The following is a 14498-nucleotide window of genomic DNA, read 5'->3' on the forward strand; positions in this document are numbered from 1 at the left end:
AAGAAATATACTAATATATATATATGAAAATAGAGAATCAAATATGGGAAGAAAAGAGAATAACAAATATGCAAAATAGAGATAAGAAAGAGAAAATCAAATATGGGAAAACAAAAGAATAACATATATGAAAAATAAAAATAATTAAATATGAGAAAGGAAGAGAATAACATATATGAAAAGTAGAGATAGGTATTTTCCATAAAATATTAAACTTCCTTTTATAACTCTATTTTTAATATATATTATTATATTTTTTTCCCATACTTGATTCTCTAATTTTTTCCCATTCAAGAGTCTCTTTTTTTTATGTACTAAGTTGTCTTTTTTGTTTTTTTTGTTTTTCTTTTTTTTTCTCAATTGAAAATCCTAATCTTCGTATTTAATAATCACTGATGTCTCCAATTATAGTGGCTTTTCATGCTAATTTTGACACCAAAGAAGAGATTTTCTCTTTCTCGTTGACCTCTACAGTTCTAATCTCCTAGTAGCCGGCTCTAAATATTCTAAAATAATAACCAAAACTTTAAACTACTTTTTCTATAATGCTTTTTAAAAAAAAATCACCGGTGTCGTCTAACATGATGATGACACCTAAAAATATATTTTTTTAGAAATTTACTAGGTGTCGCCCAACAGGCGACACCAATTAAAAATAATTTTTTTCTATTTAAATACCAATATTTTTAACAAAATAGTGTCACATGACATAATAACAACATTTAAAAAAATATTTTTAAAAAAAATCGATGATTAGCTAATCCAGTGACATCGATGATCACGATGAAAAATGCATCATTTACTCATAATTTTAGATTTAGATTATTTTCATAAATAAATTAATTATTTTGGGTCAGTTAGGTAAAAAAACCAAAATTTGATTGAAATAATATTCATTTAAAAATTCAATTGAGACATTTGATGTGAGATGTACAGGTGCAATTATTTTTTTGTTAAAATATGTGGTCCCTCTCCACACGGCTCATCTGCACTAAAACTGTCTGATCATGAATTAGCGGTGAATCTTTACCCCTTTCCGCAAATATCTAATAAAGTATAAAGTCGTCGTTTTCCCATTTCGTTTTGTTATTGTTCCGCTTAACGGAGCGCGTTAACTTCCCGTCATAAGTTAGTCAACTATCTCCTATCCACCGCTACGTCGCCAAAATTACTCTCACGCATCTACAGCGCGTGGATACCACAGCCCCTTAGGAAAATACGTTACCTTAACCAATACTGAAACTTCAGCGACTTCTTTCCAGCTTTCATTTCTTTTCCTTTTTTTTTGGTTTGAACTCTCTTTATAAAACCTCCCCAAAATCTCTCAATCTACTTTCATTGTAAAAATCTACACGTCAGGTCCCCAGTTCTGTTTAATTCTTCTCTAATTAAGCGTTAATCAAATTGAAGATCATACTTTATTTTGGATTTACGAAGAGAAGTAGCTATCTTTTCTTTGATTCTCTTGTTCTTTTTAAGTGATGGAAAACAAAGCGGCGGTGAGGTTTACATTAGGGAAGCAATCGTCGATGGCGCCGGAGAGAGACAGAGGCGAAGCCGATGGGAAAGAGAACGAGGAAGGAGAGGAGATAGATGAAGGAGTTAGGTTGATGTACTTGGCCAACGAAGGTGATTTGGACGGCATTCGCGAGCTCTTGGACTCGGGGATCAATGTTAATTTCCGCGACATCGATGATCGGACGGCTCTCCATATTGCAGCTTGTCAAGGACAGACCGATGTCGTTTCCTTGCTCCTTCAGCGCGGCGCTGACGTCGAATCTACAGATCGATGGGGAAGCACTGTAAGCAAAAGACCAAAATTGCCTCCTGCTTTGCTCTTTTTATATTTTTTTCTCTCTAATATATATAGTTTTGGTTAAATAGCCTTTGGCAGATGCTGTATATTATAAGAATCATGATGTGATTAAGCTTCTGGAGAAACATGGAGCTAAGCCTTTTGTAAGTTCCTTTTGAATTTTCTATTTGGAAATCTTTTTCCTTCGCTGATTTTTCTATTTATGTTGCTTGTTGAATTTTGGTCTTAGATGGCTCCAATGCATGTAAATCACGCGCGTGAAGTTCCAGAATATGAGATTGATCCAAAAGAACTTGATTTTACTAACAGCGTCAACATTACAAAGGTAATCTCTTATTTTATTATATGTTGCTGATCATGGTTTCATAATTGTTTAAATCATAGTTATGTAAAGGACGACTTTTATTGGGAAATTCATCAAGACCTGGGGACTTGCTAATAGTGGTTACATTTGCATTCATAAGGAGAACAATTTTGGTTTGGATCTGTTTCTCAGTGTACGTTTAACTTGGCGCCCGGTACGGCGTAATTGATCTTCCATCGCCCCGAATTGTTGTTCTGATTACAAGGGCAGCACGGTGGAGACCATTCTAACATACTGCAATTTCACTGGACAGCTGGACCCTTTTGGGTCTGGTGGAGAATTCCCTCCAATCGCACTCCCCTTGCCATTTTCACCCTTGCTTTCGTTCTTTAAATTTTCAACACTTGGCTATTTCGAATTTTCTATTTTGTTTCATTTAAAGGTTTTTAATTATTTTTTTCATTTAAAATGATAAATTAATTTATGTTATAAGTGAATACATAAGTAGATAATAGAAATGCTGACCAAGTCTTAGCTCAGTTGGCATCGGTATTGTTGCCGGTGTAGGAGGATGTGTGTTCAAATGTGCTTATCCACAGGGTTGGAAAGGGATTATGCATAGTTTTAGGCTTTGTATAAAAAAAGTAGATAATAGAAATTTCAAGAATTTATATTTAAATAGTGTCGGAATATCTATAAAATAAATAGTCTATTACAAATATATTAGTATTTTTAATGACTATTTTCTCTTTCACTAAATTTCACCTCAGCACTCGCAACTGCCTTTGCTCTAAATAGATGTCCCTCTGGTTTCACTCTGACTCTGACATTGCCCAGATTATACACCTACAACAACTAATTTAACTTCAATTATTATTTTCAATTTCACCATCCATCCAAATGTGGCCTAAAATAATGCTTATCAACATTTGTGGAGAATGCTAGTACTTTTTGAAGTAGTGGCTTGGTTGTATCTATGTAAGTTATTTTGTTTTTTCTAGTTATGGAGGGAGGTTAGAACTGACAATAAAGAATTGGTAGATGACCAGTAAAAAATATATAAAACTTTTTGTTGCACAGAGCAAAGAGTTTCATTATCTATGCAATGCAGTTCCGAAGAGAGACACATAAGGGCAGTTATGCATTTCTAGGAGCACAGTGCTTCTAAAAACATAGGTTGTTTCGTTCATGTTAAATATATATATGTACATTCAACTCATGACCTGATGACCATGTGTTATTGCATCTTCAATTTTTCTTTAGTTGCTGCTGAGCTAAGTCATTTCTATGACTAAATTGCAGGGAACCTTCTGCATTGCATTATGGCGTGGAACTCAAGTTGCCGTGAAAAGGGTTGGAGATGAAGTTTTTACCGATGAGGATAAAGTGTAAGTTCAATAACTCAAGATGTTCTTCCAGTCTTTCTATGTTGTGTTTGTGCGTGTATATATATATTATATATATATTCTGGTAGGAGAGCATGAGTGAGACGAGGAGCTGAACAGTGGGGTTGGCACATTTTGCTTTATGTTTTCTCTTTTGTTATTGTGGGTATCAAGATTCTGAACCTGTTATTGGGTCTTCAAATCCTAGAGCCTGATGCCTGCCTTTAGGGATAAGAATTCTTGGACTAAGCGTTGGTCCTTTTCTTCCACACATTATGATACATGAATTCTTGGTTTTTCTCAGGAGGGCATTTCGAGATGAGCTTGCATTATTTCAGAAAATTCGACATCCAAATGTAGTTCAATTTCTTGGTGCAGTAACTCAAAGTAGTCCTATGATGATTGTGACAGAATATTTACCCAAGGTTTTAATCGGCATCTTATTTGCTACCATAGCATCTAAGGACTCTTTTGTATGAATAATTTACTTCCCTCTGACATTTTGGCTTTCTGATGTTATAACTTTGCTGCATAATTGAGGTGCCATGATTTGTTTTTGTTTGTATGAAATGTTGGTTAAGGCATTGATAGGGAACTATAATGTCATATCTTTCCTTTGTTTTGTTAATTTTGTTTGTGGATGAATAATAGGATTTTAAGACATTCACCTTAAATCTATCTCTTAGCTTATTTGGTTTAAATCTAAAATTATCAGTAGAATTGGTCTTGATTGTTGTTTGTTTTGCAGGGAGATTTACGAGCCTTCTTGAAGAGAAAAGGAGCCTTGAAACCAATTACAGCTCTGAGATTTGCACTTGATATTGCAAGGTTTGTTATTGTACCGGGAAATTATTATTCTTGAATACATGTTGACAAATGGCTATTTTCCTAGTCATAAATGGACAGTTTTTTTGTCAAATTTCATTTTAGAGTTACTGCTAATTGTGCACGAGTATATCTGTTGCACGATATCCAGTCTTTATGAAGAATATGAATAGGGAAATCTAAAAGCTGCAAAATGATTATACATTTTAGTGCAGGGAAAAAAATTAGTTTTTAAACTTAAGACTGTGCTTGCTGGTCTTAGATGATTTTAGTTGAGATGATCACTACAAAGCTTATGTTTAGAGTTAATTGAGAAATAAAACTGATTAATGCATGAAACATTCCTTTGCTGGCTGATAGTCTCTTCCTCGTGAAATCGAATATTATCTTCTATAATCTTTTGCAGGGGAATGAATTATTTACATGAGAACAAACCGGCACCAATAATTCACCGTGATCTTGAGCCTTCGTAAGTTTTCTTGTTTAGATGGGTTTTCTTTTCCCAACAAAATTAGCTTTAGGCTACTGTAAAGACGTTTTGTCCCCTTGAATTTTCTGAAATGGTCAGAACTTTTTATGTGCTTACAATTGAAATAACAGAAACATTTTGAGGGATGATTCGGGACATCTGAAAGTTGCAGATTTTGGAGTTAGCAAGCTGCTAACCGTTAAAGAAGATAAACCTCTAACTTGTCTGGACACATCTTGTGAGTTCTCTTTCTATTTGGTTCTGTTTATCCTCAATTTTTTCTATTTTACAAATTCAAGCTGTCATTTTTTTTACCTTTATTTTTTTGCTGTAAGCTGAAACATATTTGATCTTATTGATACAGGCCGATATATTGCTCCAGAGGTGTTCAAGAATGATGATTATGATACCAAAGTAGACGTGTTTTCATTTGCTCTGATCTTACAGGAGGTAAATTATTTCGGGTTTTTGATAATATGATCAGCGTGATTCATAGTCAAATGCCTTGATGATTATTGAGAAGAATATTTATGAAAAAGAGATTTGTTTTACACGGTTTTAAGGAGGGGAAAAACAGATATTGTAATAATTTTACCAGTTTTTACAGTTCTTAAACCATGGTTAAGAAATATTATAATTTTGCAAGTTGTTTGTACTCATTCAATGAGTGGTAGTTGAGACATTGTAGGAAATCTTGAATGATAGCAAATATTTCGGCATATATATATGTGTGTGTGTGTGTCTGTGTGTGCATGCGGGAATGTATAACCTGAATATTTTAACATTATTTAAAATGTCAATTACGAGTCTAGCTTTTCTGAGTAGCTGGGGCTTCTCATTGCTCTACCTTACCTGAAAAATATGAAGCCGGACAATTGTCTTTTTCTTTCTCCTCTAAATTAGCCGGGCATTAAAAGTTTGTTTCTATTTCCACTTCTCCCCATAAGACGATGGAAGGCACAATAGGGTTTCTGCTTTTCTTCCCTGCTCGATCCCCTTTATTGTGATGCCTGTTGTGCTGTTTTTAATTTAATTTTTCTTTTTATTCTTCTTTTTGTTCTATACCAAGTCTAATGATTGCAACAGCCTTAATAAGTGATTTTATTGTGCTATTCTGTAGATGATTGAAGGCTACCCACCATTTTCTGCTAAGCAAGACAATGAAGTTCCTAAGGTATATGCAGCAAGGGAGCGTCCACCTTTCAAAGCTCCAGCTAAGCATTATGCCCATGGGCTCAAAGAGTGAGTACTACATTTTGGCTTCAATAATAATTATAGTAATTTTGCTTCCTTCTTTTAGTTTGTCATCAAGCTTAATTCTTAAGTCTGAGTTCAGGATATGCACTCATGGCACCAGAGGCATACCAACATGCATGTATACATCTAAAATGAATTAATAATCCCGTATTCTCTTCTGCAAGGCATCTGGTAATCTTTTGAAGAAATTTTAATTCTATGAATTAGCATGTAGCATATTAGTCATTGCATCTCTCTGTCAGGGCGGTATATGCATCTAGGGGCCAGACATATATATATTATATATGTATATATAGAAGATATGCTAATATTATCCTTCTAATTCCAGGTTAATTGAGGAATGTTGGAATGAGAAACCTGCCAAGCGACCTACATTCAGACAGATTATAACCAGACTTGAATCTATTCACAACAGTTTCAGTCATAGAAAGCGTTGGAAGGTATCCTCTCTCTTTCTCCAAAGCCTGACCCTGTCATTCTCTCACGCACATGTTTCCATCGAAGGTTCTCATATTTGAAGCTTAGTATCAAACAAAAAGGCACATAGCTATTGAAATTTTGTGAGGCAATCAGCTTCTTCTTAATACATTCTGATCCCTAGTGAAAGGTCAGAAGTGATGAAAATAAGGGTGTTATATTGAGTTGCCAAATTTCCTGTTATTGATTGGCCAGCAAAATAGGCCATTAGTCCAGACCTCCCTCGTGATTTTGGTTCATGGCTAGCAAACAGGATCCTTTCGCCATGTTTGTCAAGTAGCAGTATCAGTCATATTTTTGGTTGGCTAGAATGGATGGCTAGTCATCTCTTAATTTGGTTTAGTGTCCGAGTCCCTTTCAAAAGGTAACATCCTGGTGCATTTTTAACTAAGGTTGGTTGGTTGCAAAATGTACAGGTTAGACCACTAAAATGCTTTCAGAATCTGGAGGCAATGCTGAAGAAAGATCATTCTAGTCCAAGCAGCCGTAGCAGTTCATCTCGATCTACTAACAGCATATGAATGAATGGCTGGTGCTTTATCTTCCAAAGCTTATAAGTCTGCAAAATTTATTCAGTTTATTGGCTAAAAGATTGAGCGTATAACCAGGAGCATACTTGAAAAAAAGAAAATAAAATGTTTGATGTCTTTAAGATTTGTTCTCCCTTCTGCCTTGTGGGCTGAGAACTACATTTTGTTCCACTCCATTTGTTTGTAATTTCTACTGTACATTATGTATGCTATCATAAGCTGCATAAAAGAAAAGTATGCTATCATAATCAGCTAAGGGAACTACTACAAGAACAACGTATTTGGACCATATGAATTGGAATTGGAATTGGAATTGGAGAAAACGGTTTTGCTAAAGAAAGTCAAATCAAGCAAAGCTATTTTAATTATTATGTCTGCATTCGATTGATTGTACTTTTCTAAGATTATTGAGGAGAAAGCTTGTTTTTGTTTTATTTATGAGATTAAAATAGCACGATTTTGTTTCATGTACGAGATTTAATTAACTTCTATTTTGTTCGTATAAAGAGCTAGTATGCTTTTTAAGTAAAAAATTGGGGATTGATTTAGGTGAATTAGTATTTATTTAGCGTTACTTTTGAAAAGTGTTGTTTTGAAAAAGTGATTTTACAAAAAAAATTTAATATTTAAGTGTTTAATATAACTATCAAAAAGTATTTTTAGAAATTAGAAATAAAATGTCTACTTTAAATATAGTGTTATGATGTAATAAATATATATTTAAATAAAATTTAAATTAGTTAATATTATGATATTTTATTAAGAATATAAAAATAATTAATTATAATTTTTAAAAATAATTAATTTTTATTAATATTTTAATATATAAAATATAAATTTTAAATGTTTTTAAGTAATTAATCGGAGAATGAAAAATAACATGTGTTGAAGAGATGAAAATGTAATTAAACTATCTAAAGTATTTTTAGAGGATGAAAATATAATTAAACTATCAAAAGTATTTTTAAAAATAATTTTTTTTTGTCTAGCATTCTTTTTTTTTTTTGCCAAAAGTATTTCTAAAAAAACACAGCTAGAAGCTGAAAGCGTAACTAAATTTTTGTCTCACTGTCCAAAAAAATTACGAGAAATTACAAGCTCTTCTGTAATTTGCTTAAAGAAAAACAACTTTGACTTAAAAGTAAAAATGTGATAGATAGTACCACATCATTTCTACAGATTATTGCAAAAAACCTACCCCACACACAATTGAAGAGCAACACAAGACTAGCAGTGATTAGGCACAATATTTTGTGGTTATAGGCAAAGGCAAGTTCTAAGGGATGGGAGCTCTCAACTTCATTTCAGTTTTCTCGATGTCAATGGCGAAACCCTTGGCATGCTGTTTCCAGTAATCAGCCTGTGGATTGATCCATTCAGGTTCTTCAATTTCCACCCTTGACTGCATAATTGCTTCGGTTGAGATGCTGTATTTGTCATCCCTCTTCTTCACCAGCTCTGGCTCGATTTTCCCCAGGTTCACCCCCTGTGGTGACATCATCAATGCTGGTGCTCCAAGTGGAAGTCTGTCACCTTCATCCCCACCCAAACATCACTCATTTAGTGTGCATTTATCAAGTTATTGTATATATTATCAATATCATACACATTTGATTAAATCCATCTATGCATCCAAACCAAAATCAAATCAAAGTTTATATGATAGACTCGAAATATAAAACTTACTCGAATACATCCCTATTAACCCATCACTACCCAAATCGTTTTAATATGGGTTGAATCAGATTGAGTTGGTCCCATCCATGGAGTAGATTAAACTATGATTTGATTTCATCCATTAATTTTGGGTCCATTGTTACTTTTTATAAAAGTGTCAATTATCTCTTCTTCTTCTTCTTCTTTTCTTTTCTTTGTTTTTAAATTTTTAAAATGTCCACTAACTGTGTTTCAGTTTATATTAAAATTGTTGCCAGCATATCCTCGTTCTATATAATTTCAATTAAAATATTAATATATATTCATATTTTTATTTTAAAATTATTTTATTTTTATAAACCTATTCATTTAATATTTAACAATTTTAAAATTATATATATTTTAAAATTTTAAATATATACAATTTATACTTCTATTTTTTAATATTTAAATTATAATATCATGTAAATGTGATATAATTTATATTATATAAAAATAATTCTAGATAAAAGTAAAATAAAATAATACTGGTAAATTATGGTACATATGTAACAAAATTATAAAAAAAATAGCAAATTTATAAAACTAATATAAGAATGGAAAATGGAAAAATGGAAGAAAATACAATTATAAAAATCTACATCTAAAATATGGAAATAAATTATATTAAGTTAATCTTAAAATGTATAATTTTAAGCATCAATAAAATAAACACCAATAAAATAGTATCACGTCATTAAATTTAAAAATAATAAAATATTATTAGACACTCGTCTATATCTAATATATATTCTCTAAAAAAAGTAAGCATTTTATATTTTTATAAATAAATAATTTTTTATTATTACATAATTTAAAAATAATTAACAATCATTAACATATAATTTTAATAATTATTTTATTATTAATTTTAAATTCAAAACCTCAAAATTTGAAACCTATACTAAATTTGAAACCTATACTTTAATTTTGAAGTTCAAATTTAAAATTTAGAGTTTAAGTTTGAATTCAAGGTTTAACTTTAAAAGTTTAATTTTAAAGTTTAGAGTTATAAATTTGAGTTTAAGTTTGAATTCAATGTTTAACTTTAAAGGTTTAATTTTAAAGTTTAGAGTTATAAGTTTGAGTTTAAGTTTGAATTCAAGGTTTAAGTTTAATTTTAAAGTTTAGAGTTATAAGTTTGGGTAGTTTGAGATTCTAAATTTAAAATTTGAGATTCAAGGTAAAAATTACAAAATTTATATATCAATTATATAAAAATTGTTAAAATATTATTTAATAATTGAATTGTTTTTAATAATACGATAAAATGATTTTTATCTATGAATGAGTCCATTCCCTAGAATATATATATTTCTAAAGTTCATATAAAAATATTTTAAAATGTTCTCAAAATAATAATTATTTAGATATTAAATAAAAAAAATTGAGCAGGTCGACCGTTGACCGTTGGAGCCCAAAGTTGGTGTGCAAAATTTTTGGTAATAACGAACCAAACTCGGGTCTAAAGGGCGGCCATTGCAAGGATTTGTAGGTACTATAAATTGACTTGTATATATATACCTCTGTCAACCTGCCATGTGCACCAAAACTTGCCATAGGTTTTTGCAAGATTTTCCAGTTCAGGTTTCCCTATCATTTCTGGTATTCTGGGATTAACCCAGAGCCCTGATTTTATCTGCGACAAATTCCGCGCTTATCATCTTCATTAGTACTATAATTTACTACGTAAACACTAAGAAGAAAAGGGATAAAACAACAGAGACCTCATAAGCATGGGAATGCCAAAGTTTTTGCTCTTCTTGAGGCAGAGCTTCAAAGAATCTATCGGATATTATATATTCAATTCCTGCATTGAAATGAAAAACAAAAACAAAAACAAAAACTTTGTTCAATATATTGTTTGATTGTCAACTATATTCGTAAAAGGAAACTGACCAATGAGGCGGGCATTGGAGTCATCGGAATCATAAACAGGACACTGGAGAAAGTCCTGGTTGAGCCTGCTAACATAGTGGTGAGTCTCGATTTGACGGTACATATCATGGCTATACAAGGCAAAGGTGCAGACATGTTGGCTGATTTGCTTCACTGGGGTCAATGCCTGCAGCATTGATGCTCCCTTGTCCACCACATGCTGACCCATCGACATGGGTTGCCCTGGTGGCGTTGCCTCCGCACCTTTAGCCGGTGTCGGAGCCGGGAACTTGTCACTGGAAGACATTGAAAAGAACTTGTGGAGGGGGTATGGTTTGAAGATTGTTCTGAAAATTTAGGGGGTTATAAGGGAATCGAGAAAGTAGGTGGGGGGACGTGGAGGGATATTTGGTGGCCACCTTGACATGCATGGTGATGAGGTGGCAGACGGTGGCGAGATGTCTCGACAGGTGGGTGCTTGTGAGGGAAACTTGGGGCCGATCTTAAAAGTTCAGTAATGCCAAGATTTTCTCTGCCATCTTTGATGTCCCTTAAATTTGATGAAACCAGAAAGAAGAAATGAATGCAAATTGCGTCTGGGATTTTACTTTTATATCATCAAACAATATAATATGAAAATACAAATACAAATACATTTGGAACTCGATCTCTACATCTTGTCACCAACTTAATTTGACATAAACATAAAGCTGAAATGGAATAAAATGAAGGTCTAGTTGGCTTCTGTCTTGGGTCCATCTTAGTTCTTAGACCTGTACTTATAACGCCAAGAAACAAACAAATACACACAGAAATTGACCGAACTCAGCAAAGCAAGTAACAAGTAGAAGAGATTAAGATGATTCTTGTTAATATTGTTGCCAGCTAACCAACCCCCACTGTTTGTAATATGTTTCGTTGCACGATTCACTATCTGAACCAGAATGGTACTGAGGTAGTAGCCAAGTGCCATGGAAGTCCACAAGAAGCAAGTGGATACGGTTTTAAGTCCTTGAGGAGCTTCAGAATAGAAAAATTCAAGAAGACCCACATAGGTAAACATGTCTGCAATTCCAAAAATGAAGTACTGGAATGAGAGCCAGAAGACACTGATAGGCAATGGTTGCAGCACTGGTAAAGCATCCAGCATATTGTGGTCTCGAGCCACGGATTTGCGCTTCACTTCCATGATTGCAGCGGTAGCCATAGATATGGAGGAGAGGATGAGGCCAACTCCTATACGTTGAAGGTGAGTGATCCCGGTGACATGGCCAGTGACTTTACGGAGAAGGGGAACAGCAATTTGGTCATAGAAGGGGATTATGAAGATCAAGAAAATAACAGGAATGATTGGTAGAGAAGCAGGTGGGATGTGGAAAGAGCCAACGATTGTTGTATCCATCGTAAGGCCTTGTTGGACTGAAAAGGTTTGGAGTTGAGCTAAGCAAAGGGTCATGATTATGGTACAAGCGAAAACTGGGGTCATTCCAAGTAAGATCTTTGCGTTTTCTACTTGGGTTACCCTGCAGAGCTTCCATGGATTTGGTTTCTCAGATGCTGTTTTAATGGCTGCTTTATCCAGGAACCTGTAAACGTCTCTGTGAGGCAGGAAATCATCTTCCAAAGCAGCTTCCTTGTCTTTGTCAATCTCATAAAGCTCCAGAGGGTTCTCAGGGAGTTTAAGATTTCTATTGCGGATAGCTGCAACAAAAACCTTCAAGCAAACCAAAAGCAAGTAAAGTTCTGTCTATCGGGAGATGAACTATATATGAATGAGAATTAATTGATGGAGTTTCATGCAAGCAAACCTGAATGAGTTCCAGAAGGACACTACTTCCTTGAACTACATGTATCCTATACAATGGCCATCCCAATACAGCAACGATGAGAGCCAAGAACATGGCGATGGCAGAGACTCCGAATCCAACATCCCATCCTTTATGATCATCAAGCCAGACATAGAGCGTTAAACTAACTGCACCACCAATGCACAAGGCGAACAATAAACCGTTGAAGAAACTGGACATTGTCTTAGCTTCTCGAGGGTCTTTCTCATCGAATTGATCAGCTCCATGGGATGGTATCGAGGCTTTAATCCCCGCCATTCCCGCAGCAACCAAGTATAGAGCAACGTAGAGGAACACAGTATCACTACTTTCAAGTTTCTCGCAACGAGAAGTCGGATCGAAGACGTTACAAGGCGGTGGCCTGAGGCTCGAATAGTGAGCTTGCGCTGAGAGCAATGCTAGTCCCTAGATATAAGGATTATTCAAAAATAAACACATCATGAAACCAACAAGTTTGTCAGTTGCTTTATGAAGTTTCTAGTCTGCCGTGAAATTAAGAACCATGAAATCTAGCTCTAGCAATAGCCTACCAGGAACTCAATGGATCCAGAAATGAGAATACTTTTAAATCTGCCAATATAAGTGTCTGCGAAGACAGCAAAGATAATGGAAAGGATATAACCAGTCCCCATGAAGTTGGTTAGAGCATTAGCTGCATCAGATACTTGGAAGTGCAAAATCCCATTGAAGTAAGTCGTCAGGTTGACGGCCAAATGAAGATTTGCCAAGTTCTCAAATACAAACGCCACTGCAGAAAAACAAGAAGTCCTATACATGTGAGTTTATAACCAAAAAATTCTTCTCCATTCTGCAATACAAAGGATGTATGGTAAAGCCTTCACTTACCTAGAACGAACAAAGCAGCTCTCAGTCCTCCATGCTTATGCTTCACAGCTGTTTCCCCCTTCCAATTCACCTTACCATCAACAAGCTCGAGTTTCTCCTACAACAAAAGCATGAAAATATTTTATTCCCTTCACCGGAAAATGAGTGAGCAAATTATGCCAAGAATATCAGAAAATATACCATTGCTACTTAATTAACTTGCAGGCTGGTCCTGTTTGCCTAGTGCAACAGATTAATCACCAATGGTAGGACAAGCAACGAGAAAGTTGTTTATATAAATTGGTTCAAAGAGAGTGACACTAATGGTGGACGAAAACAGTTCATAGACCACAACACAATGCAGCTGGATATCGCCGACTTAAGTAGGAGATAGTTCCCCTAGCAACTTGGAATTAAGCATGCATGGAAATGACGTAGTGACATACGAAATTCTAATAGTCAGAAGTACTGTTGGAAGTGATTTTGAAATCGGGACATATAACAAAGTAATGGAACAAAAATAAGCAGAAGGAATTTTAGGTTACCTCAAATGAATCAAAATATCGGAATCTGTTTGAACGTCGCCCACAAAGCTGTCAGCACCCTATGAAAATAATACAAATATTTTTATAATACCGAATGCCTCTTTTGTGTGAAACTTGAGGGCATCAGTTAATGTATTACATTGTTCTCCGATGTGGGTCCGGTGATGATTCATGTAAGAAAGCATTGTTTTTGTTGGGGAGGAAAACCCAAACTGAAAGCTGACAGAACTCACAGAGAGGATCGGTTCACTTTGAATATTACGATCTGGATTGATAGGTAAGCTGTGACATCAAGTGTTGCTGACATGGTGTTACAAGAAACCCCTTCTTTTTGTACTGACGCTCGCCAATTACTGTCTAATGGGTCTGCCTTTTCTCTTTATCGCTCAGATTTTTCGAGTCCTGGACAATTATGGCGGCTTTGACTGTTTCAAAACATTTTCTTTTAATTGTATAATTATATTGGTTCCAGCTAAATTTGGAGGTTAGAGTAAAATTGATTCTATTTTTATGTGTAATTATTCGGAAGGCAATAAAATGTTTTATTTCACATTCAGATTAAAATTATATGATATGTATTATTTAATAATTTAATTTCTTAAATATAACTTAGCCACAAATCAATTGTCTTGGGTAGAGGAACAC

At 34.2% G+C, this 14498-nt stretch overlaps 3 protein-coding genes across 3 annotated transcripts; 1 reads left to right on the forward strand and 2 right to left on the reverse strand.

Annotated features, from left to right (window-relative positions):
* The first annotated feature begins 364 nt into the window (after window positions 1-364).
* On the forward strand, window positions 365-7403 carry LOC108474294 (integrin-linked protein kinase 1). The gene is made up of 12 exons (XM_017776266.2): window positions 365-1802; window positions 1885-1959; window positions 2046-2141; window positions 3423-3508; window positions 3810-3930; window positions 4254-4333; window positions 4737-4799; window positions 4931-5037; window positions 5164-5249; window positions 5920-6041; window positions 6385-6496; window positions 6950-7403. The coding sequence occupies exons 1-12, from the start codon at window positions 1482-1484 to the stop codon at window positions 7052-7054; spliced, it is 1374 nt and encodes a 457-aa protein (XP_017631755.1). The 5' UTR covers window positions 365-1481; the 3' UTR covers window positions 7055-7403.
* Window positions 7404-8079: 676 nt separating this feature from the next.
* On the reverse strand, window positions 8080-10973 carry LOC108472433 (oil body-associated protein 2A-like). The gene is made up of 4 exons (XM_017773956.2): window positions 10658-10973; window positions 10486-10568; window positions 10283-10397; window positions 8080-8596 (listed from the first exon to the last, which is right to left on the reverse strand). The coding sequence occupies exons 1-4, from the start codon at window positions 10941-10943 to the stop codon at window positions 8340-8342; spliced, it is 741 nt and encodes a 246-aa protein (XP_017629445.1). The 5' UTR covers window positions 10944-10973; the 3' UTR covers window positions 8080-8339.
* Window positions 10974-11216: 243 nt separating this feature from the next.
* Window positions 11217-13775, reverse strand: LOC108472925 (protein NRT1/ PTR FAMILY 4.5-like). Its single transcript, XM_017774491.2, has 5 exons — window positions 13510-13775; window positions 13330-13426; window positions 13014-13231; window positions 12445-12888; window positions 11217-12350 (listed from the first exon to the last, which is right to left on the reverse strand). The coding sequence occupies exons 1-5, from the start codon at window positions 13510-13512 to the stop codon at window positions 11397-11399; spliced, it is 1716 nt and encodes a 571-aa protein (XP_017629980.1). The 5' UTR covers window positions 13513-13775; the 3' UTR covers window positions 11217-11396.
* Window positions 13776-14498: the final 723 nt, after the last annotated feature.

The sequence above is a fragment of the Gossypium arboreum genome, chromosome 6, assembly GCF_025698485.1.
Source record: "Gossypium arboreum isolate Shixiya-1 chromosome 6, ASM2569848v2, whole genome shotgun sequence".
Taxonomy (NCBI): domain Eukaryota; kingdom Viridiplantae; phylum Streptophyta; class Magnoliopsida; order Malvales; family Malvaceae; genus Gossypium; species Gossypium arboreum.